General features: G+C 41.8%; 1 protein-coding gene across 1 annotated transcript in view; it reads right to left on the bottom strand.

Annotated features, from left to right (window-relative positions):
* rab2a (RAB2A, member RAS oncogene family) overlaps window positions 1-25,426 on the bottom strand; it is a 34,062-nt gene that overhangs the window by 613 nt on the left and 8,023 nt on the right. The window contains exons 3-7 of the mRNA XM_062070372.1: window positions 24,680-24,747; window positions 15,186-15,268; window positions 13,795-13,887; window positions 9,777-9,888; window positions 4,119-4,187 (exon numbers count right to left, since the gene is read on the bottom strand). Of these exons, the coding sequence (XP_061926356.1) occupies window positions 4,119-4,187; window positions 9,777-9,888; window positions 13,795-13,887; window positions 15,186-15,268; window positions 24,680-24,747 (425 nt within the window). The remainder of the gene's footprint in view (window positions 1-4,118; window positions 4,188-9,776; window positions 9,889-13,794; window positions 13,888-15,185; window positions 15,269-24,679; window positions 24,748-25,426) is intronic.

Raw genomic sequence — 25,426 nt, 5'->3', positions numbered from 1 at the left:
TCAACAATTTGCTCAGGCATTTGTTGACAAAGTGGTGACCCTCGCCCCATCCTTGTTTGGGAATGACTGAATCTACTTTTACAGCCAATCATGGCACCCACCTGTTCCCAATTAGCCTGCACACCTGTGGGATGTTCCAAATAAGTGTTTGATGAGCATTCCTCAACTTTATCAGTATTTATTGCCACCTTTCCCAACTTCTTTGTCACGTGTTGCTGACATCAAATTATAAAGTTAATGATTATTTGCACAAAAAAAATGTTTATGAGTTTGAACATGAAATATGTTGTCTTTGTAGCATATTCAACTGAATATGGCTTGAAAAGGATTTGCAAATCATTGTATTCCGTTTATATTTACATCTAACACCATTTCCCAACTCATATGGAAACAGGGTTTGTAGAAGGAGCAACAGGTGAGATGAAGACTCCAGTGTGCCTCTTAGAAGGAGCAACAGGCGAGATGAAGACTCCAGTGTGCCTCTTAGAAGGAGCAACAGGTGAGATGAAGACTCCAGTGTGCCTCTTAGAAGGAGCAACAGGTGAGATGAAGACTCCAGTGTGCCTCTTAGAATGAGCAACAGGTGAGATGAAGACTCCAGTGTGCCTCTTAGAAGGAGCAACAGGTGAGATGAAGACTCCAGTGTGCCTCTTAGAAGGAGCAACAGGTGAGATGAAGACTCCAGTGTGCCTCTTAGAAGGAGCAACAGGTGAGATGAAGACTCCAGTGTGCCTCTTAGAAGGAGCAACAGGTGAGATGAAGAGACTCCAGTGTGCCTCTTAGAAGGAGCAACAGGTGAGATGAAGACTCCAGTGTGCCTCTTAGAAGGAGCAACAGGTGAGATGAAGACTCCAGTGTGCCTCTTAGAAGGAGCAACAGGTGAGATGAAGACTCCAGTGTGCCTCTTAGAAGGAGCAACAGGTGAGATGAAGACTCCAGTGTGCCTCTTAGAAGGAGCAACAGGTGAGATGAAGACTCCAGTGTGCCTCTTAGAAGGAGCAACAGGCGAGATGAAGACTCCAGTGTGCCTCTTAGAAGGAGCAACAGGTGAGATGAAGACTCCAGTGTGCCTCTTAGAAGGAGCAACAGGTGAGATGAAGACTCCAGTGTGCCTCTTAGAAGGAGCAACAGGTGAGATGAAGACTCCAGTGTGTCTCTTAGAAGGAGCAACAGGTGAGATGAAGACTCCAGTGTGCCTCTTATAAGGAGCAACAGGTGCTGCAGCTCTCAAGGAGCATAAAAGACAAGAGAAAGAGAGCGAAGTAGCACTTTCATGTGTGGTGGGTTTAATTGAAGTGTTGCATCATGGCTCTCTCCTTCTCTACATATTCATCTGGCCTCCTACGCTGACTTTATTCTCTTCTTTGTGCTGGGCTTCCCTCAGCTGTGCTTCCTGACACCTAGCGGACTAAGACTTGGTGGACTTCCATGTTCCCAGGGACTTTGGACTGGGAATGAGCCCACTGAGCTGCAGGCCTGGAAAGGACATTCATAACACAATGAAGAACAGCATAGAACCTCTGGCCAAACACAAGGTTAGGATCCACTGTCCTGCTTCTAGCTCCAAGTCTGGCCAAACACAAGGTTAGGATCCACTCTCCCACTTCTAGCTCCAAGTCTGGCCAAACACAAGGTTAGGATCCACTCTCCCACTTCTAGCTCCAAGTCTGGCCAAACACAAGGTTAGGATCCACTGTCCTACTTCTAGCTCCAAGTCTGGCCAAACACAAGGTTAGGATCCACTCTCCTACTTCTAGCTCCAAGTCTGGCCAAACACAAGGTTAGGATCCACTCTCCCACTTCTAGCTCCAAGTCTGGCCAAACACAAGGTTAGGATCCACTGTCCTACTTCTAGCTCCAAGTCTGGCCAAACACAAGGTTAGGATCCACTCTCCTACTTCTAGCTCCAAGTCTGGCCAAACACAAGGTTAGGATCCACTCTCCTACTTCTAGCTCCAAGTCTGGCCAAACACAAGGTTAGGATCCACTCTCCCACTTCTAGCTCCAAGTCTGGCCAAACACAAGGTTAGGATCCACTCTCCTACTTCTAGCTCCAAGTCTGGCCAAACACAAGGTTAGGATCCACTCTCCTACTTCTAGCACCAAGTCTGGCCAAACACAAGGTTAGGATCCACTCTCCCACTTCTAGCTCCAAGTCTGGCCAAACACAAGGTTAGGATCCACTCTCCTACTTCTAGCTCCAAGTCTGGCCAAACACAAGGTTAGGATCCACTCTCCTACTTCTAGCTCCAAGTCTGGCCAAACACAAGGTCAGGATCCACTCTCCTACTTCTAGCTCCAAGTCTGGCCAAACACAAGGTTAGGATCCACTCTCCTACTTCTAGCTCCAAGTCTGGCCAAACACAAGGTTAGGATCCACTCTCCTACTTCTAGCTCCAAGTCTGGCCAAACACAAGGTCAGGATCCACTCTCCTACTTCTAGCTCCAAGTCTGGCCAAACACAAGGTCAGGATCCACTCTCCTACTTCTAGCTCCAAGTCTGGCCAAACACAAGGTTAGGATCCACTCTCCTACTTCTAGCTCCAAGTCTGGCCAAACACAAGGTTAGGATCCACTCTCCCACTTCTAGCTCCAAGTCTGGCCAAACACAAGGTTAGGATCCACTCTCCTACTTCTAGCTCCAAGTCTGGCCAAACACAAGGTTAGGATCCACTGTCCTACTTCTAGCTCCAAGTCTGGCCAAACACAAGGTTAGGATCCACTCTCCTACTTCTAGCTCCAAGTCTGGCCAAACACAAGGTTAGGATCCACTCTCCTACTTCTAGCTCCAAGTCTGGCCAAACACAAGGTTAGAATCCACTCTCCTACTTCTAGCTCCAAGTCCGGCTAAAACTAGAAGTCGCTACTTTTCCCACCAACAGGTAGTTGAAGAGGAGAGTGGTATTCCACATGTGTGGACACGTGTTGCAGAGATAAGCATGTGATCCACTACATGATGGCAAAGTGTGTTGGCTGTGAGGAATGTATCAGCTGGCAAACATGACAAGAGAGGGGAATGTGATTTGCTAGGCCAGATCTTAAGAGAGAAATGTGAAGACTAGAAAGGAGGCAGCAGATCTTAAGAGAGAAATGTGAAGACTAGAAAGGAGGCAGCAGATCTTAAGAGAGAAATGTGAAGACTAGAAAGGAGGCAGCAGATGTTAAGAGAGAAATGTGAAGACTAGAAAGGAGGCAGCAGATGTTAAGAGAGAAATGTGAAGACTAGAAAGGAGGCAGCAGATGTTAAGAGAGAAATGTGAAGACTAGAAAGGAGGCAGCAGATCTTAAGAGAGAAATGTGAAGACTAGAAAGGAGGCAGCAGATGTTAAGAGAGAAATGTGAAGACTAGAAAGGAGGCAGCAGATGTTAAGAGAGAAATGTGAAGACTAGAAAGGAGGCAGCAGATGTTAAGAGAGAAATGTGAAGACTAGAAAGGAGGCAGCAGATCTTAAGAGAGAAATGTGAAGACTAGAAAGGAGGCAGCAGATCTTAAGAGAGGAATGTGAAGACTAGAAAGGAGGCAGCAGATCTTAAGAGAGAAACGTGAAGACTAGAAAGGAGGCAGCAGATGTTAAGAGAGAAATGTGAAGACTAGAAAGGAGGCAGCAGATGTTAAGAGAGAAATGTGAAGACTAGAAAGGAGGCAGCAGATCTTAAGAGAGAAACGTGAAGACTAGAAAGGAGGCAGCAGATGTTAAGAGAGAAATGTGAAGACTAGAAAGGAGGCAGCAGATGTTAAGAGAGAAATGTGAAGACTAGAAAGGAGGCAGCAGATGTTAAGAGAGAAACGTGAAGACTAGAAAGGAGGCAGCAGATGTTAAGAGAGAAATGTGAAGACTAGAAAGGAGGCAGCAGATCTTAAGAGAGAAATGTGAAGACTAGAAAGGAGGCAGCAGATGTTAAGAGAGAAATGTGAAGACTAGAAAGGAGGCAGCAGATGTTAAGAGAGAAACGTGAAGACTAGAAAGGAGGCAGCAGATGTTAAGAGAGAAATGTGAAGACTAGAAAGGAGGCAGCAGATGTTAAGAGAGAAACGTGAAGACTAGAAAGGATGCAGCAGATGTTAAGAGAGTGTTTGGTAAGAGTGTAGCAGCCTGGACGAGTAAGGAGTGTCTCACCTCGTTGTTGATATCAAAAACCCCCTCCTGGATCTTCTCATAAATCTCCTTGGCTGTGTTGATGAAGGCCTGCGAAGGAGACAGACGAAGAGTTGAGGGATGAAATGATGATGTCACTTGTCCTGAGATGTTTGCACTTATCTCTAAACATCACCACACCACAGGAACTGCTACCTACATGGATTGATATAATGTAGGCCACCACAAGAAGTGAACACAACATCTTATGATGTTTATTATTGTCATTTAGTCCTTCAATAAAACTTGTCTTTTAGTAGTAAGTAAACAAACAAAGTCTGCTGACGTATGCAGTAACAACTTTATTATCTACTTGTTCATTTACTTTCTCTATTAACATTCTACACTTCTGTTCAAATGTAATAATCACTTATTCTTCTCTTCTTTGATACTTCATTTATTTATTTTTATTTTTCTAAATTAAATGTAATAATCACTTATTCTTCTCTTCTTTGATACTTGACATTAGTTTTGGATGATACCACACATTTAGGTATGGATGTGATACCAAGTAGTTACAGGATCATACATTGGTCGTATTCAAAGTCCTCATGTGTCTGCTTGTAAGTACTCAGTGCGTGTGCGTTGCCCAACATGCTCCTCTGCTTGTAAAACCAGCCATGTCACGATGACGTGCCATTATGTCCATTAAAAACAGCAACAGTATTTTTCAGAGGCAGTATAGTACCGTTTTTAATTCATTAGTACCACAGTACTTTTCTAATGTTCAGACAATATTTTCGGTATACAGGTCATCTGAGAGTCTTCTTCAGAAGTGGTCACCTGACCACTTCTGAAGTATCGTGGTACATTATTAGTACCGGAAGATCGTACAAAGCTAACAGGAAGTAAGTGTTTTCCATTTCTCACTTGAGCGTCTTTACAAAGTATTGAAGATGTCTGTGTTCCCATCACATGGTCAGCTGCACAATAAAGTCATCAACATTCATCACACTGACTCATTGTAGCATTACCTATAAAGGTGTGTCACACATTGTCTCCTTTTCACAGGATGTGACACACACACAAAGACGGTGAATGTGTCACGTGTGGGATGTTGGAACTTCCCATTCAAACTGTGTGCGATGTTACAGCGGCCAAAAATAGTAAATATACTTGTTAAAGAAAACATCTGCCTTGTTTTTAATGAATACTTCGGCCTGCTATGCTACTGTAGTTTAATGTTGGTGAAAATATGGAGACAAAGGTACCTTGCTACAGTGGTACCTCGGCTCACCACTGCCGGAATGTATCAATACTTTTTAATAACGAACCATCTCTTGGAAAATGTTTTTCTTTTTTTGGTAAGACTAAAAGAGCAAACAGGTGTAATTTAACGAGAAAAAGTTGCAACATTGACACTACTGCCAGGCAGGTGTTTTTTACTTTACAACTGCTGAAATAAACTTATGATAGACGGATAGATCTAAAGTTGATCTAGAGATTTAAGCGTTGAAAGTAAATATAATATATATTGATATATGCCTTATTTTTAGCTCTTCTATGAGTGGGGGCCTTTTGAATCCCTGAAACCTGAAGTCACATTTTTTTTCCAACTCTTATTGTTGCAAAAAATGATGGAAAAAAAATGAACCAAAAGCATTCATGTTACGACTTATTTAAGGCTCCTATGACTTCACATCAAGGCAACTATTTTTGGACAAACCTGGGGCCGTACTTATCAAGCTTCTTAGAATGACTCCTAAGAAGTCTGCTAAGAGTTGACTTAAGAGTAAATAAATTCTTGGCTGAAAGCTGCACTTAAAAGTTAGTTATCAAGCGTCTTACTCACACTTTCAGCGAAGTGTAGGACTGAATCTTAAGTGTCACACTCAGAGCTGAATTACGACATTACTATGTGCCGTAAACGCAATTTTAGGTGACGTCATTTCTGTGTCCATAGAAATGACCAATCACGGAAGGGAATCCCTTGTCTAAGAATAAAGAAATATCTTGGAAATATTTAAGTGGACAATGGGAGTGTATATTTTGACAATAAACTACAAAATAATACAAAACAAACTAGTCCCCGCCGGCACTCACGCTACCGCTCCCTCTCTTCTCTCGCCCACACACTCACTGACGTCACTCACCTCACGGCCACACACATACGCTACTGTCATAACATTTTCTTTCCAATTCATTAATTAGGCAACTAATTTGAAACTGGTGTGGGTGGCTCTATATATACTAGCCCACTGCAGCCACATGCAGAAATCAACATGGAATCGAAAAGTATTAAATCTGTGACAAAAATAATACCCGCTCTGTCTAAACGATACCGTTTGATCAGCTGCTCGTCATCAAACAAATCCAGAACATCGTTCCGCTCCCTGAATGTTCGCGCACGTCTCTCTCGCCTCAGTGCCATCCCCTGCTGGCAACTCCTAACCACTTAAGACACCTCTGAAGGTCTCTTAAATATCGTGGAGAGTAGGAGTGATTCTTAGACTTAAGAACGTTGATAAAAAGCTTTTATTCTTAAGTTTGAGAGTAGGACTAAATTTCGCAAATTCTCAGGACTTAAGTGTAAAATGGCACTCTAAGAAGCTTGATAAGTACGGCCCCTGATCTTTTTGAAGCTGAATATACGGAGGATGAACTACTGCTTATTGAAACGAACACGAAAGAAGGGTGAGACGGAAGCCGAGAGAGTGAGGTCGGCGTGACTTGAAGCTGCAATGTAGAATTTGAAGCCATGGTATTTCGAAATAAATGGAGTGCTTACCCAAATAAATATGAAAAAAGGTCCCTGGCCATCTGGGCCAAACAGACAACTGTCCATGGAGTAAGTCCCACTTCATATTGATCATGATACACATCTTGTGTGCTATTACAACTACACTACACACACTGTCTGGTTAGCTGTGTACAAACAAAACATGAAATAATACTTGACTTGTACTGTAATATGATGTGTATTACAAACTCAAATGTGTTTCGTGCTGCTGTAGAAGCTAGCTTATCTCTTGCCGTAGTTAGCTTTTATGGCTAATATCGTAGCACGCTGATGTGTTAGTGTGCTGAAAAAGAGTTCCTCGGTGTTCACTCTTACAATAACAATGTTGTACAGTTGGTTACTATACAGGTCAGGGAATGTAAATGAAGTATTGTTGACGGTTTTTGAATGCCTTTTTAAAGCGATTTCGAGGCATAATGACTCTTGAACGCATCATAATTAAATGATCCCCTCAACTCCCCCCAAAATGGATTAACTCGCTGGAATAAAAAAGACAATATAACATACATCCATAAACGTGGACGCATGTGGAAAAGTGCAATATATTTATCTGTACAGTAATCTATTTATTTATATGTATTCATTTATTTAATATATATATTTATATATATTTATTTATTTATATATGCACCTTATTGCTTTTTTATCCTGCACTACCATGAGCTTATGTAACGAAATGTCGTTCTTATCTGTGCTGTAAAGTTCAAATTTGAATGACAATAAAAAGGAAGTCTAAGTCTAATGGATTGCTAACATTAGCTGCCTTGCTAGCTACCAAGAACAGGTCCATTTTTACATCTTAGAAGGCAAAAAGCCCCAACATTTTGTCTTCTTGTCTCTCATGATTTTGAAAGAAGTGCAGTTCCCCTTTAAGTGTACTTACAAGGTTCCATTCCAAGATGGACCAGATTCAACTTTAGTAAGAAAAACCTAATTTCCTTCACTGTATGTGAAATATGGAGAATGACAACAATAATAACCCTTGAAGGAGAATTTGAGGAAGATGTGGTCTGCAAAATAAGTGAAGGAAAAATCAAAAATGAGAAAGGATTTATGGAGAAATGATATAAGCTGAGTGAGGAATGAAGAAGGAAAAACATGGACAGGAAGACAACATGAGGATCCTCCCATCAGCCTCATGTCCACCCACAGAGCCTGAAGACAAACCCTGCATGCTGATTGGCTGCTGGCTGCCAGGCAGGGGAGGAGGGGTGCAAGCTATGAATATGTATCAACTTTAACTGCTTGATATACTGCTGGAGCATGGAGGGGGGGGGGGGGGGGGGGAGGCAGGAAGGACAGATGTGTGTGTGTGTGAGGGTCTCGGTTGATGACGGGGGAGGGAATAGGGAAGAGCGACAGGGATAAGGAGGAAATGATGGAGGTGGAGGGATGTGGAGCAATAGAAGGGGTGCAGATGAAGGGAAGCGAGGTATCAGGAGGATTCAGAGGACACTAATGAGACTAATTAATCATACCACACACACACACACCTCCCCCTCACTTCAACCCCTGAGAGAGCTCTCCTCCACAGCATAGTGCGTGTGTGATATAGGCCAGGCAAGAGAATGGAGGAGCAACCAAAAAGAATCGATGTAAACACACACACACACACACACACACACACACACACACACACACACACACACACACACACACACACACACACACACACACACACACACACACACACACACACACACACACACACACACACACACACACACACACACACACACACACACACACACACACACACACACACACACACACACACACACACACACACAGCAGCCTGAGGTAGGTAGGATGGGATTATTTATGTGATTGGATAAGTGAGGAAGGACTCCCAGAAGAGCATCCATTACGTGTCCATGAGAGAGCTGTCAGTGCTCCATCATGCCCGTGTGATGCTACTCAGGCTGGAGACCCAAAAGAAGGCTGGAGGTGGGGGAAGTCATCGATTAGATGCATCGCTATTTGGGCACGGGCGCTTGTAAAATGGATTAGTAAACGTCAATAATGGATTATTTATGTATTGTTGTAAAATGTAGCTGACCTCACTGACAGACCAGCTCCTTTATCTTTTCCCACACATTTACATTCTTGTAATAAATGTCCATGCATCCATGCTGGAGCCTATCTCAGCTGTATTCAGGCGGAAGGCGGGGTACACCCTGGACAAGTCACCACCTCATCACAGGGCCAACACAGATAGACAACATTCACACACTAGGGACCATTTAGTGTTGCCAATCAACCTATCCCCAGGTGCATGTCTTTGGAGGTGGGAGGGGCCTATCCCCAGGTGCATGTCTTTGGAGGTGGGAGGAGCCTATCCCCAGGTGCATGTCTTTGGAGGTGGGAGGGGCCTATCCCCAGGTGCATGTCTTTGGAGGTGGGAGGGGCCTATCCCCAGGTGCATGTCTTTGGAGGTGGGAGGAAGCTGGAGTAGAAGCCACGCAGTCACGGGGAGAACATGCAAACTCCACACAGAAAGATCCCGAGCCCGGAATGGAACTCAGGACCTTCTTATTGTGAGGCGCATGCACTAACCCCTGTGCAACCATGCTGCCCATAAAACAAATGATTTGATATAAGATAGAATTTGAAAAAGACTTGTCAGAAATGAGCGTGGGTCTGAGTCTGACACTGGAACACGGGGTGCAGAGGTGAAATACACCGACATGTACTGTATCTTTCAGACTGTAATATATTGCACTGCTTCTTATCACACAGGCACTGTGTTGAGAAGTTGCAAGTGATGTTTAGTGAGGACTAAGTTCAGTAGCAGATGTTAAAAGGCAGATAATGTGGTGTCACACTATGAAGGCTCTTATTAGTTCACGACTTCTGTCCAGGCCACATTTCAGTCAACTGTCACATGTTCTTTACATTACCTCCTCTACATTGGAGGCAGTCTTGGCTGAGGTCTCCATGAATATGAGGCCATGTTCTCTGGCAAACGCTTCCCCTTCCTCTTTCTTTACCTCTCTCCGAGATTCCAGGTCACTGAAACACACAATGACAGACGTGAAGACAATCAAGTCTTTTTAAACAGGGAAGTAGGGAACAGTCAATTGGACCACAGTATCACTACACACATTTTACATATATACACACACACACACACACACACATACAGTACATAGTCCCGGTCAAAAGTTTACGTACGTGTAAAGAACATCATGTCATGGCTGTCTTGACTTTACAATCATTCTTATTTTGTTGTGATGTAGTGATTGGAGCACATACTTGCTGCTCACAACAAACATTCATGAAGTTTGCTTCTTTTATGAATTTATTATGGCTCTACTGAAAATGTGAGCAAATGTGCAGGGTCATAAAAATAAGAGTTGTAGAAATGATTGTAAAGTCAAGACAGCCATGACATGATGTTCTTTACACGTGTATGTACACTTTTGACCATCACTGTATTTGTGTACATATTATATTAATATAATGGATATATAAAATGGATATCTTATATTAATTATATTAATATAAAACTACATTGTTTACTTCCATAACGACCTTCTTAAAGTTGTGCAATCAATGATAAATATCAAGCATCTAAAATGCACCAAACATGGATAAGTGTGGAGAGTGTTTGGCATGTTCCCATCATGCACTCTAATGGATTTAAATGGCTGTCATTTTGTATTTCTTTTTATAATGTTTGGACGTTTTTCATAATATCCACAAAGTTCAGTGAGCAGGTGTATGAATGTTCTGATTCATCTCAGGTCATTGTCATCTCAGGTCTTTGTCATCTCAGGTCATGGTCATCTCAGGTCATGGTCATCTCAGGTCATTGTCATCTCAGGTCATTGTCATCTCAGGTCTTTGTCATCTCAGGTCATGGTCATCTCAGGTCATGGTCATCTCAGGTCATGGTCATCTCAGGTCATTGTCATCTCAGGTCATTGTCATCTCAGGTCTTTGTCATCTCAGGTCATTGTCATCTCAGGTCTTTGTCATCTCAGGTCATTGTCATCTCAGGTCTTTGTCATCTCAGGTCTTTGTCATCTCAGGTCATTGTCATCTCAGGTCATTGTCATCTCAGGTCATTGTCATCTCAGGTCTTTGTCATCTCAGGTCATTGTCATCTCAGGTCATTGTCATCTCAGGTCATTGTCATCTCAGGTCATTGTCATCTCAGGTCATTGTCATCTCAGGTCTTTGTCATCTCAGGTCTTTGTCATCTCAGGTCTTTGTCATCTCAGGTCATTGTCATCTCAGGTCATTGTCATCTCAGGTCTTTGTCATCTCAGGTCTTTGTCATCTCAGGTCTTTGTCATCTCAGGTCTTTGTCATCTCAGGTCATGGTCATCTCAGGTCATTGTCATCTCAGGTCTTTCAATCGATATCAACTGGACTGTTGGGTTTGTCTTGGAAGACTTTTCGCCTCACATCCCAGTAGGCTTTATCAGTTCATGTCATAGACTTAGATTGGTCACATCTAGTCTCTACTAGTCTCTTCATCAGTTAATGCTCATAGATTTAGATTAGTCACATCTAGTCTCTATATCAGCTCATGCTCATAGACTTACTGTAGATTGGTAAGATCTAGTCTCTACTAGTCTGTTCATCAGTTCATGCTCATAGACTTAGATAGGTCACATCTAGTCTCTTCGTCAGTTCATGCTCATAGACTTAGATTGGTCACATCCAGTCTCTTCATCAGTTCATGCTCATAGACTTAGGTTGGTCACATCTACTCTCTACTAGGGCTGCAACTAACGATTAATTTGATAATCGATTAATCTGTCGATTATTACTTCAATTAATCGATTAATAATCGGATAATAGAGACGAACTACATTTCTATCCTTTCCAGTATTTTTTTGAAAAAAAACCCCAGCATACTGGCACCATACTTATTTTGATCATTGTTTCTCAGCTGTTTGTACATGTTGCAGTTTATAAATAAAGGTTTATTAAAAAAAAAGGAAAAAAAAAGAAATTGCCTCTGCGCATGCGCATAGCATAGAACCATCCATTTTAATCGATTTAATCAATTAGTTGTTGCAGCCCTAATAGTCTCTTCATCAGTTCATGCTCATAGACTTAGGTTGGTCACATCTAGTCTCTTCATCAGTTCATGCTCATAGACTTAGGTTGGTCACATCTAGTCTCTTCATCAGTTCATGCTCATAGACTTAGGTTGGTCACATCTAGTCTGTTCATCAGTTCATGCTCATAGACTTATGTTGGTCACATCTAGTCTCTTCATCAGTTCATGCTCATAGACTTAGGTTGGTCACATCTAGTCTCTTCATCAGTTCATGCTCATAGACTTAGGTTGGTCACATCTAGTCTCTTCATCAGTTCATGCTCATAGACTTAGGTTGGTCACATCTAGTCTCTTCATCAGTTCATGCTCAGACTTAGGTTGGTCACATCCAGTCTCTTCATCAGTTCATGCTCATAGACTTAGGTTGGTCACATCCAGGCTCTTCATCAGTTCATGCTCATAGACTTAGGTTGGTCACATCTAGTCTCTTCATCAGTTCATGCTCATAGACTTAGGTTGGTCACATCTAGTCTCTTCATCAGTTCATGCTCATAGACTTAGGTTGGTCACATCTAGTCTCTTCATCAGTTCATGCTCAGACTTAGGTTGGTCACATCCAGTCTCTTCATCAGTTCATGCTCATAGACTTAGGTTGGTCACATCCAGTCTCTTCATCAGTTCATGCTCATAGACTTAGGTTGGTCACATCCAGGCTCTTCATCAGTTCAGGCTCATAGACTTAGGCTGGTCACATCTAGTCTCTTCATCAGTTCATGCTCATAGACTTAGGTTGGTCACATCTAGTCTGTTCATCAGTTCATGCTCAGACTTAGGTTGGTCACATCTAGTCTCTTCATCAGTTCATGCTCATAGACTTAGGTTGGTCACATCTAGTCTGTTCATCAGTTCATGCTCATAGACTTAGGTTGGTCACATCTAGTCTGTTCATCAGTTCATGCTCATAGACTTAGGTTGGTCACATCTAGTCTCTTCATCAGTTCATGCTCAGACTTAGGTTGGTCACATCCAGTCTCTTCATCAGTTCATGCTCATCGACTTAGGTTGGTCACATCCAGTCTCTTCATCAGTTCATGCTCATAGACTTAGGTTGGTCACATCCAGTCTCTTCATCAGTTCATGCTCATAGACTTAGGTTGGTCACATCCAGTCTCTTCATCAGTTCATGCTCATAGACTTAGGTTGGTCACATCTAGTCTCTTCATCAGTTCATGCTCATAGACTTAGGTTGGTCACATCTAGTCTCTTCATCAGTTCATGCTCATAGACTTAGGTTGGTCAGGTCTCTACTTGAAGCCTACTCAGATGAGAGGTGAAACGTCTCATAAGACAACCCGAACAGTCTAGTTGTGATCCATTGAATGCTCTGAGAATTCAGTAAGCAGGTTATGTGTGTTGACCTTCATGTTAAAAGTACATTCAAGGGTCATTGACCTGATGTACTCCCATCATCCACTAGATAGCAGGTCAATATGTAGCATTCAGAGACTGCCTGGTATATAAGATGAATTTGAAAGCTGCTTTATTGAACTCATGATGTAGCTTGGACCCCCCTGTTTTAGTCCATCCAACAATCAGATGTTTTTGACATTGCGCTCCGTCATCTGTAACTACTTTCATTTAAGACTTAATAGGTACACAAGACCACCGCGATCAACAAGCTGAGGTGTCTTGTGGCTTTCAACTTCCTCATTTGAGTTGAAGAAAAGAACATCATTGTCTGTAATCATTTTGACATGCACCCATCTTACAGAACACCACCTTGCTTAACTGCAGGCAGGAGGTGTGCCAATAGCAAGTTCCTTCATTTGAGTGGATTTCTTGAAAGTGTGTGCAATACCTTGGGACAAACATGCAGTCTATCAAGCCGGACAACAACAAACCTCTTGTTGCCAATGAGCATAATGACCATATTGGAGTTGGAATGTTGGCGAGCGTCCTCTAACCAGGTCGTCAAGTGGTGAAAGGTGTCCCTCCTGTGGAAACAATTCACATTATTGTTCATAGCACTCATGACTGTGGTCTATGGAACTTTCACCAGCCACTTTATTAGACATCACTTCATGACATTCAATAGAACAACTATTTGCATTGTGGAATAAGTCAGACCCAAAGTGAAACATTTGCAGTAGAGGCATGACTTTGGAGCTCATTGAAAGCTAACAAGTTGATCTTCCCCCTGAACAGTCACACTGACACAGAGGAAAATAAATGTGAATAGCGAGGAACCTCCATCGACAAATCCCTCTTTATGAAAACTTTTCCATTTACGAACAAGTCAGAAATGCCTCTGTGTGCCAACCAAGTCTTGGCGTACAATCACTTTATTCATTTATTTTGTGTGCCGCTAAAAGGCTCAGGGTGCAGCCATTTTGGGGACGTCACTTCCTGTGCAGTACAGTACACAAGGGGCGTGGCCATTTTGGAGAGGCGGAGCCCTCTACCTCACATCCTGTTGACAAAGTCCTTAATCGGTCGCCACTTGGCACTGCTTCAGCGTCTTCCTTTTCTCACCTTTCACTAAATTGAGTCTATTTTCCTTTCTTAATATGGGTTAAAAATGCTAAGTATCAGAATGTATCCTATCCTACACTGTTAAATATATACCTTACAGACCAACACCATGGATTTGGATTTCCGTCCTGGTCGAAAATTTACTTCATAAACAGAATAGATTTGCCACATCATTAGGTACAAAAAAAGGTTGCTTTTACCAGAATGTATCTCACTGCATGTTATTTAGCACATGCCACTATTACGTACTTCCTCAACCCAAGTAGTAATGTCACAATGGTGTTGAGAGTTTAGTGCTTGGTTCAACTTTGGACTGGTCCATGTTGACAATATAAAATAAACACGGAGCTGCATAACAGCGTTCAGAGGCATCCAAAACTGAGTGCAAGCTTGTGATTTGACATGTTTAACACCCGTGTCCAACAATAGGGAGTAGGAAGGTCACTAACAAACTCAGAACAGGAATTGTGGTTCTGGACCATCGTGAATCAATCCATAAAGATGAATTGAAAACATTGTATTCTAGCCAACAATCTATTGCTGCTGTGTAACGCTAAATTAGCAACCCTGCTACATGAACATAGTGATCTTGAGGAACGTATACTAGTATTAACCTTCCCATTTACACGAACACTAGGTTTTTGGTTCACGTACAAGTTCCGTTGTTATGGCGACGTGGTGGAGTGGAGTGTCCGTGTAAGTGGGAAGGCAAATGAGCAGCAGAGTTACTCACACTGTACACAGAACATGATGTGGTTACCTTGTGATGTCATAAACTAGCAGTGCTCCTGCTGCTCCTCTGTAGTAAGACCTGGTAATGGACCGGAACGACTCCTGGCCAGCCTGGAGAGACACATACATACATTCATGGAAAGAAATGGACTTTTCAATCATTGAAAATGACAATTGTTTTTTCTAATTATGCTGATCCTAGGACAGGCTGTTCTCTCCTGTGAAACATCAGTTTCTAGATATTTGGGTTGGATATTTGATTGAGTAGACTAGGGCCCCGTTTACACTGCACACCAAATCTGATTTCTTGCCTTCAGGCGACACAGATTGGATATGTGTTGCCACACTGGGACCTGAGTGCGTTCACACTGGAGTCTGGCACAGATCACATTATACTTGCAGTGTAAACATTCAGCCAGGAAAATAATCTGATTTCGAAGAAACCCGATTTGGGTCACTTTGGCCTGCTGCGACCCTGATGGGGACAAGCGGTAGAAAATGGATGGATGGATGGCCTGCAGTGTAAACGTGGTCTACATGTATTGATCCTGAATCCTAAGCGGACTCCAGCTCCAGGATTTTCAGGGTGCTGTGGAGAAGACGGGACAGAGCAATATCTGTAACCCGATACAATGGAGTTCTCTCTACTTGCTCCATCCATCTTTCACAATTCTTTTCTTTCTACCCCACCCCCACTTCTCCATATATGAATAATAAGGAAGGTCCCATTAGCTTGTATTGATGTGGGACAGGTCATCTTGTTCATTTACAATCCCTTCTATTATTCCATTGTCTCACCTCCACCCGTCACTCATCTTTTCTCTTTGAAAGCCCAGCCTTGCTAGCCCTGAGCCAGGTCTATTCATGCAGTCACAATGTTGCCTGTGTCTCCTTTGGACCGCAGACTCAAACAAAACGCGCACTCTGCGCCAGCAGCTGCAGCTCCACACTCTCGCCAGCTCAGCTGTTTCAGGAAACCAGAAAGATGGCAAAGCGGGTGAATGACTGGGACAACTATGCCAGCACGTCTGGCCGCGGACTCGTCACGCAAACCACAAATCAGTTGGGTTTATCTTTGAAATGGTAAACACATGTACCACAGCTACATGTTGCAGCAGGCCCAGTTATGTCAGCAGGACTGACATCACCTCTAGTCTTCTTGCTCAACACCTACCCTCCATCTTTAACGGAGCTCTGGCTCCCCCCGCTGGTCACATGCTGCACTGCACATCACAGCCAATTAGTGACGCCTCCAAAAGCTATTTTGCATTAAATAATGCAGAACCGATTTATGCCTCGTTCAGAGAGGTTCCATTCCCTCTACAGGTGACTTCTGTTTGACTTTCTTTTAAGAAGTCAACAAGTAGAAACACACCATTATTGTATAAAAGTTAGCTTTTATTTTCTTAATCAAATAAACTACATCTTCAAAATAAGGGACCGGTCCTTATAACCTCATTATTTCAGGTATGATCCACCAACTTTTCCACTGAGGGCCTCAGACTGACAAATCAAAGGATGCGGAGGCCATTTTGGTAGTTCTCACCTTCAAAACCAGTACAATATATAGATTTTTTTAAAGCACCAGAAAATGCAATTCCAGTAAATTTTTGTGCGAATGCTGAAGAGCCCAAACCAAACTGAAATGCTAACAGTTAGCACGCTGGCCAGCTAGCTTCAAGTAACAAAAATATGAGCAAAATGCCATAAAAAAGGTAGCATGCAAACAGTACTCTGCTAACAATAGCTTGCTTACAGTTAGCATGAATGAAATACCAAAATATGACACTGAGGTGTACAACTGCTAAATTCGCTAAAGAAATTGCATGCTAATGTTAGCTTGTTAAAATGTTACCTGTACCATGTGTCCAAAGTAGCAAAATATATTACTCTGAGGTGTGCTAGCCTGCATCAAGTACCAAAATATGTACTTAAAATAAAATAAAATAAAACACAATAAAATTAGCTAAAACAAATAAAAATTAGAGTACTGACGTTAGCATGACTGAGGTGTACACTTGCAAAATTAGCAAAACATCTAGCATGCTAATATTAGAATGCCAACGACTGTGCTGTGGGCCGTTAAAAAATGAGCTAGGGGCCGCACTTTGGACACCCTTGATTTAGGACAGGGGTCGGCAACCCGTGGCTCCGGAGCCGCTTGCGGCTCTTTGACCACTCTGATGCGGCTCAGCTGCATACTTGCCGACCCCCCGATTTTCCCAGGAGACTTACGGATCTCAGTGCCTCTCCTAGAAAACTCCCAGGGCAAATATGATCCTACTTTCACTCTAATTACTAAATTAAGGGCGTGCCCTAATTGCACTGCAGCAATTGTCCTCTATAGCATTTACAAACAGCGTGCCAGTCTGGCCACATGTTGTATGTAGCATTTACTTGCACACGTAGGAGACAGCAAAGCATACTTAGTCATCAGCCACACTGACGGTAGCTGTATAAAACAACTTTAACACTGTTACGTTACAAATATGCGCCACACTGTGAACCCACACCAAAAAAGAATGAAAAACACATTTCTGGAGAACATCCGCACCGTAACACAACATAAACACAACACAACCAATACCCAGAATCCCATGCAGCCCTAACTCTTCCGGCCTACATTATACACCCCCGCTACCACCAAACCCCCCCACACATCAACCCCCCCCCACCCCCCCTCCGTGCGTCGGTTGAGCGGAAGAGTTAGGGCTGCATGGGATTCTGGGTATTTGTTGTGTTGTGTTTATGTTGTGTTACAGTGCAGATGTTCTCCAGAAATGTGTTTGTCATTCTTTTTTGGTGTGGGTTCAAAGTGTGGCACATATTTGTAACGTAACAGTGTTAAAGTTGTTTTATATGGCTACCGTCAGTGTAAGCTGTGTGGCTGTTGAACTAGTACGCCTTGCTGTCACTTACGTGAGCAAGCTGAAGCTGCTTGCTACATGTGGTCGAGCAGGTACTGTTTGGGCAGGCTGTAGAGGGCGCCAAAAGCAGTGCCAGCACGTCCTGAAATTCGGGAGTCTCCCGGAAATAATTGGAAGGGTTGGCAAGTATAACGCTATCAAGCGCCATTCATTCAAAACTCGCGGGCCAAACTAACATCAAATTTCCATATTAGGTGCGTGCCGGTGCGTGTGTCTGAGACCCCTGGTTAACTTAGCACAAAGCAATTTAAGCTTTGTACGCAGTGTTTTTAATTTTAAATTTAATTTTTTTTTTTGTGGCTCCCATTATTTTCTTTAATTTGTGAAACTTGCCAAAATGGCTCTTTGAGTGGTAAAGGTTGCAGACCCCTGATTTAGGACAATACTATTGGTGCATGTTGGAATGTACACTGACAGGAAGTAGAAGAGTTTCAACTAAAGTTTAGAAAAAATGTGAAATTAATTTGTGGGTGTGTCGAGATGCTACAGCTTAATGTTGCAATAGTTAATCATAGAGGCTTATTGATTTTACACTAAATGTGGAATCCAAAATCTTGCACAGAAATATAAACAAATAACATTACACATATACACAGTGTTTACAACCCAATCAATGTTATATCAAACATACAGTTGCAAGAAAACGTATGTCAACCCTGTGGTATTACTTGGATTTCTGCAGAAAAAGTCTCATCTAAATCAGTTCTTAACCTTTAACCTTGGGGGCCCAACTTTTCAGCTAGATAACGGCCCGGGACCCACTTAAATATTAACACTTACTCTTTGATCCAATAATTATATCTGACCTACTCCCAGTCTACAACCGTGTCAAGTGATTTGAAAACGTGTGTTCATCACAAAGATTATCATCAAGGCTTTGGTCAGGCTGATTACAAAATACATACTAAAAATATACTGTAAAAGAAAGCACTTATAAAAATTGATGAATAACTTTACATATCCATTCTAACTAAATTGATAATACATGATAATAATGTATAAGTTGTCTTACTAAACTGTCAATAAAAATAAAGAGCGAATGAAAATACAGCTTGGCTACTTCAGTCATCATTTCTGCACTGAAGAAACATTTGACTTTAGCTCCAGACTTCTTCTGTTTGTTTGATATTGTCATGACTGCCACACATGGTGGACAAGTGTATTACAACTGAGACTGATACTTCTTGGTGGCCCTCACGACCCAACAATGGTTAAGAAACAGTGATCTCAGTCAAGACAATAGACAGTATGCTTAAAGTAATACTGTACTGTACATTTCTTCTATCACACAAGATGTAAACAGTGTGGGGTGGAAAACGTCGGTGAACCTTTGGATTTAAGAACTGGTTGGCAGCAAAAACCTGAATCAGTAGTTGCAGACCAGGGGCCGTACTTATCAAGCTTCTTAGAGTGCCAGTTTACACTTAAGTCCTGAGAATTTGCGAAATTTAGTCCTACTCTCAAACTTAAGAATAAAAGCTTTTTATCAACGTTCTTAAGTCTAAGAATCACTCCTACTCTCCACGATATTTAAGAGACCTTCAGAGGTGTCTTAAGTGGTTAGGAGTTGCCAGCAGGGGATGGCACTGAGGCGAGAGAGACGTGCGCCAACGTTCAGGGAACGGAACAATGTTTTGTTTCTTTTTGATGACGAGCAGCTGATCAAACGGTATCGTTTAGACAGAGCGGATATTATTTTTGTCACAGATTTAATACTTTTCGATTCCTTGTTGATTTCTGCATGTGTCTGCAGTGGGCTAGTATATATAGAGCCACCCACACCAGTTTCAAATTAGTTGCCTAATTAATGAATTGGAAAGAAAATGTTATGACAGTATCGTATGTGTGTGGCCGTGAGGTGAGTGACGTCAGTGAGTGTGTGGGCGAGAGAAGAGAGGGAGCGGTAGCGTGAGTGCCGGCGGGGACTAGTTTGTTTTGTATTATTTTGTAGTTTATTGTCAAAATATACACTCCCATTGTCCACTTCAATATTTCCAAGATATTTCTTTATTCTTAGACAAGGGATTCCCTTCCGTGATTGGTCATTTCTATGGACACAGAAATGACGTCACCTAAAATTGCGTTTACGGCACATAGTAATGTCGTAATTCAGCTCTGAGTGTGACACTTAAGATTCAGTCCTACACTTCGCTGAAAGTGTGAGTAAGACGCTTGATAACTAACTTTTAAGTGCAGCTTTCAACCAAGAATTTATTTACTCTTAAGTCAACTCTTAGCAGACTTCTTAGGAGTCATTCTAAGAAGCTTGATAAGTACGGCCCCAGACCTGGAGGAATGTTGGACCATTCATCTTTACAAAACTCTTCCAGTGCAGAAATATGCTTGGGAGGTCTGGTGTGAATGGCTCCCTTGAGGTCATGCCACAGTATCTCAATGGGGTTGAGGTCAGGACTCTCACTAGGCCATGCAGAAGCTGTATTTTCTTCTGTTGTTGATTTACTTGTATGCTTTGGGTCATTGTTCTGTTGCATCACCCATCCTGTCTTTTGAGCTTCCGTTGGACTTAAAGGCCTACTGAAAGCCACTACTACCGACCACGCAGTCTGATAGTTTATATATCAATGATGAAATCTTAACATTATAACACATGCCAATACGGCCGGGTTAACTTATAAAGTGACATTTTAAATTTGCCGCTAAACTTCCGGTTCGAAACGCCTCTGAGGATGACGTATGCGCGTGACGTAGACCGGGGAACACGGGTATGCCTTCCACATTGAAGCCAATACGAAAAAGCTCTGTTTTCTTTTCATAATTCCATAGTATTCTGGACATCTGTGTTCGTGAATCTGTTGCAATCATGTTCATTGCATTATGGAGAAGGAAGCTGAGCAAGCAAAGAAGAAAGTTGTCGGTGCGAAATGGACGTATTTTTCGAACGTAGTCAGCAACAACAGTACACAGCCGGCGCTTCTTTGTTTACATTCCCGAAAGATGCAGTCAAGATGGAAGAACTCGGATAACAGAGACTCTAACCAGGAGGACTTTTGACTTCGATACACAGACGCCTGTAGAGAACTGGGACAACACAGACTCTTACCAGGATTACTTTGATTTGGATGACAAAGACGCAGACGTGCTACTGTGAGTATGCAGCTTTGGCTTCTAAACATTTGATCGCTTGACCGTATGTGCGCAACTTTTTTTTGCGTATGTACGTAACTTTTTTAAAATATATAAGCTTTATGAACCTTGGGTTAGGTGAACGGTCTTTTGGGCTGAGTGATTGTGTGTGTTGATCAGGTGTTTGAATTGTATTGGCGTGTTCTATGGAGCTAGGAGCTAGCAGAGGAGCTAGGAGCTAGCATAACAAACACGCAGGTGTTTTTATGCAGGATTAATTTGTGGCATATTAAATATAAGCCTGGTTGTGTTGTGGCTAATAGAGTATATATATGTCTTGTGTTTATTTACTGTTGTAGTCATTCCCAGCTGAATATCAGGTCACCCCCGCCTCTCACAGCATCTTCCCTATCTGAATAGCTTCAACTCCCCACTAGTCCTTCACTTGCACTTTACTCATCCACAAATCTTTCATCCTCGCTCAAATTAATGGGGAAATTGTCGCTTTCTCGGTCCGAATCTCTCTCACTTCATGCGGCCATCATTGTAAACAATAGGGAACTTTGCGTATATGTTCAACTGACTACGTCACGCTACTTCCGGTAGGGGCAAGCCTTTTTTTTTTTATCAGATACCAAAAGTTGCAATCTTTATCGTCGTTGTTCTATACTAAATCCTTTCAGCAAAAATATGGCAATATCGCGAAATGATCAAGTATGACACATAGAATAGATCTGCTATCCCCGTTTAAATTAAAAAAAAAAATTTCAGTAGGCCTTTAAGATGTCCTGCAAAATGTCTCGATTCATTTGGGAAACCATGTTTCTGTCGATGACAGCAAGTCATCCAGACCCCGATTTCCGCAAAGCATGATGCCCCTCCACCATATTTCACCTTTGGGATGAGGTTTTGATGTTGGTGAGCCTTCTTTTTTTCTATATAATGTTGTGTGTTTCCTCCAAACAACTGAATGTTGCTTTCATTTGTCCACAGCTGTGGAACACCTAGCTGTTCTTTTGCAAACACAACACTGCAATAGTTTTCTTTCCCAGCAGTGGCTTCCTCTCATGCACTCCATTCTTCTATAATGTTTTCCTTGTTGTAGATTTGTCAGCAAAAATGTGAGCTTGTGCCAGAGATTTTTCTGAGTCTTTTTCACCTCACTTAGCATTCTGCGCTGCACTCTCACAGTCATCTTCACATGAAGACCACCGTGCTGAACAATCTGTCTTATCATAGACCTACGAGCATCAAGCTTTTTACAGACATTTGCAACCCTTCACATGTGAGTCAATAATTATTGATGGGAGAAGATGTGGGAGCTACTTGTGTTGTTAGCTTAGCAGTCTCATCACAAAGGTTGGCGGACTCCTGGCCCCAATTAGCTCTTGGTGAAGTCATTAGTCTAGGCAGGGGCATCAAAGGTCAGCATGATTCATCGACGTCGAGGTTTTATTTAGGGCGATAAATACACGCTTTTTCTCTCCACCGTCTGAGTGACAAACATGTTCAGCAGTCAGAATTGTTGAGCCTCACATTTGTTTGTTTTTGCTTCAAACGAGGAGAAATGCGTCTCACCTGAGCACGTTTACTTAACTGAACGCAGTGAGCCCTCTTTTCAGTCATTGACAATCTTAGTCTCGGTGGGCCAGCGTTCCACACACAGGAAGCACACTGGGAATCTTTGGCCATGTCACAACTCCATCACCATCCAGGAGCCACGCTTCAATTAAAGATCCATTATTGATGCATCTTTCATTGATGCACTTTTACATTTCTTTTCCTTTCACTAAATAAGCATTTATCACTCGCAACTTTTAAAAAATGTGCATTTATAATAAGAATGAATTGAATTAATTCCCATCACATGTATTAAATGTGTAAAAACTGCGACATAAAGGATCTGGTTGGGTATCTGGGTGAGGTGGCTCGCTGCAGTCAACATTTCACAACAGTCTGCATTATTTCATTTACAATAAATAAATAAATTGACATTTTCTAGTCTATTCTACAGTCGCCCAAGTCAAAATTGCGATGCATGAGACAAGAATAAAGTAACATGTCTTCCTTTACTTCTTATTTTCAGTTTTATGCATTTCTACGTATAAAATACAATTGCAGATTGAATCACTAACACAATTTTGGAGGGAAAAAAAATCTCAATTGTTTCTTCTTCTTCTTCCAAATAGTGCAGCCCCAGCCACGTCAAAGTTATGGCAGCCTCTCGGAGGGCTGTGTGTAACACTGAAAATATACATATACCCTAAATTCTGGACTAAAAGCTGCTACATTTTTCCTACGCTTTGAACCCTGCGCCTTATTAAACGGTGCGGATAATTTATGGATTTTTCTTTGCTGACGGCCATAAAGCAAATAATTTTCATTTAACACTTAAATAGTGCGTTAGTGTTTGTGCTATGGCGCCATCTTTTGAATGAATTCGCTCACTGCTGGGGGAATGTCTGCAAGTGTTTCCTGCGGTTTAAAGCTCTGAATTGGGAGAAGAAGTGCCATACTGTCTTCTGATTCTTCATTTATCACTCCAAGCAATGTTTGTAGGTTTTACAATAAAACTAAAACAATTACTTACTAAAGTGTCGCATGTGTGATGTCTGTAGGAGTGTTTTCATGCATATATCTACATGCTATTGTAATGTAATCAAGCTAGCGTTTTTAACACTAGCTAGATTGCTAACAAGTTTACGAGTGTCTGTGTTAGTATTATTAACTTACAACAGCATTCTTTTTGTATTGTTTCACTTTTTAAATTCACCAAAACATCACCGTGGAGTTATTGAGTCTGTTTCAGCTAGTGGGTCCATGACCATGACTTCTGTTTTGTTTGATCAGCCGTTTTACTGCTGTGTTACAGACACCATTTGGAAACCATTAAGGTATGTAAATAAACATTTACTAAATATTTCTGTGTAAATAACTAATTTCACAACGTATATACCTGCAGTTGATATATGGGAAATCCTTTTTTCCCCTAAAATGTAGTGGGTGTGGCTTATATCCTGGTGCGCTCTATAGCCCGTAAAATATGGTAATCGCCTTTTAGAATACAATAGAATAAATGTAAAAAATGGTCTTTGGCTCACTAACACAGGCGACATACAGCACTAAAATACAAACATTGTCAAATATAAAAACATATAGCAGACACAATAAAAACGGAGGTTAAGTAGAAATAGGAATGAAAGTAAAAATGTGTTCAGATCTGAAATAGTATCAGTAAAACATAAAAGTAGTTCAGGTCAAGTTGTGGAATTGTTCACGTAAAGAATGGCAATGGAATGTGGGATAAAATACTTGTGTGATATGAGTAATTGTTTGTGCTGCACTAGTTGAAGCAGATTGTGACTGAGATGAAGATCAGAACATGTTTTATGCAGACATTCCAAAGGGTTCTTGCAACTGTATATGAGCACAATTCATAATATCCCCATGGAATAGAGATATTTCTGTTGAATCATCATTTGAAGCCAATATTCAAGCAGTAAATACTTACCGTGTCCCAGATCTGCAGTTTGATCTGTTTGCCATCTATAGTGATCATCCTCGCTCCAAACTCCACGCCTGAATTCAGAAGGAGACAAATCAACTTTGGCACAAAATGAATGCAAAAGACATGGTTGAAGACAACAATGTATCACACCTGGCATTCTCTGGACGTTCACATGCATGTTGCTAAGCAAGGGGATAGACGCATACCCTAAATTTTGCTACTTCCTTCCTACGCCTTGAACCCTGAGGCTTATAAAACGGTATGGCTGATCTATGGGTTTTTCTTCACTAAGGCCCATAATGTTGTGTGTTCAGTAGTTTTCATTCAATCCAAGCAGGCACACTGAAATGGTGTGCTATTGTTTTTGCTGTGGCCCCATCTTTTGGACGAGTTCACTCACTGCAGGTGTTACGGGTTGAGAACGTACTTCCTGTTTTAATGCCTTGAACTGGAAGAAAAAACATCCATAGCGTTTCTGCTCCAAAGCTTTCTTCTGTCATCACTCCAAGCAACGTTTGTAAGCTTTACAATATAACTAAAACTATTCTTACGTACTACAGCGTCCCATGTGTGATGTCTGTAGGAGTGTTTTCATGCATTTTTATAAGTGCTATTGTAATGTGAAGTAGCTAGGGTTGTTAGCATGAGCTAATATGCTAACACATTTACAAGTGTCTGTGTTAGTATTATTAACTTACAATGGCATTTTTTTTGTATTGTTTCACTTTCACAAATCCATTAAAATGTTAC

The sequence above is a fragment of the Entelurus aequoreus genome, linkage group LG14 (assembly GCF_033978785.1).
Source record: "Entelurus aequoreus isolate RoL-2023_Sb linkage group LG14, RoL_Eaeq_v1.1, whole genome shotgun sequence".
In the NCBI taxonomy this organism is placed as follows: domain Eukaryota; kingdom Metazoa; phylum Chordata; class Actinopteri; order Syngnathiformes; family Syngnathidae; genus Entelurus; species Entelurus aequoreus.
Note: the sequence above shows the minus strand (reverse complement) of the source record. Positions and strands in the feature narration are given on the sequence as shown.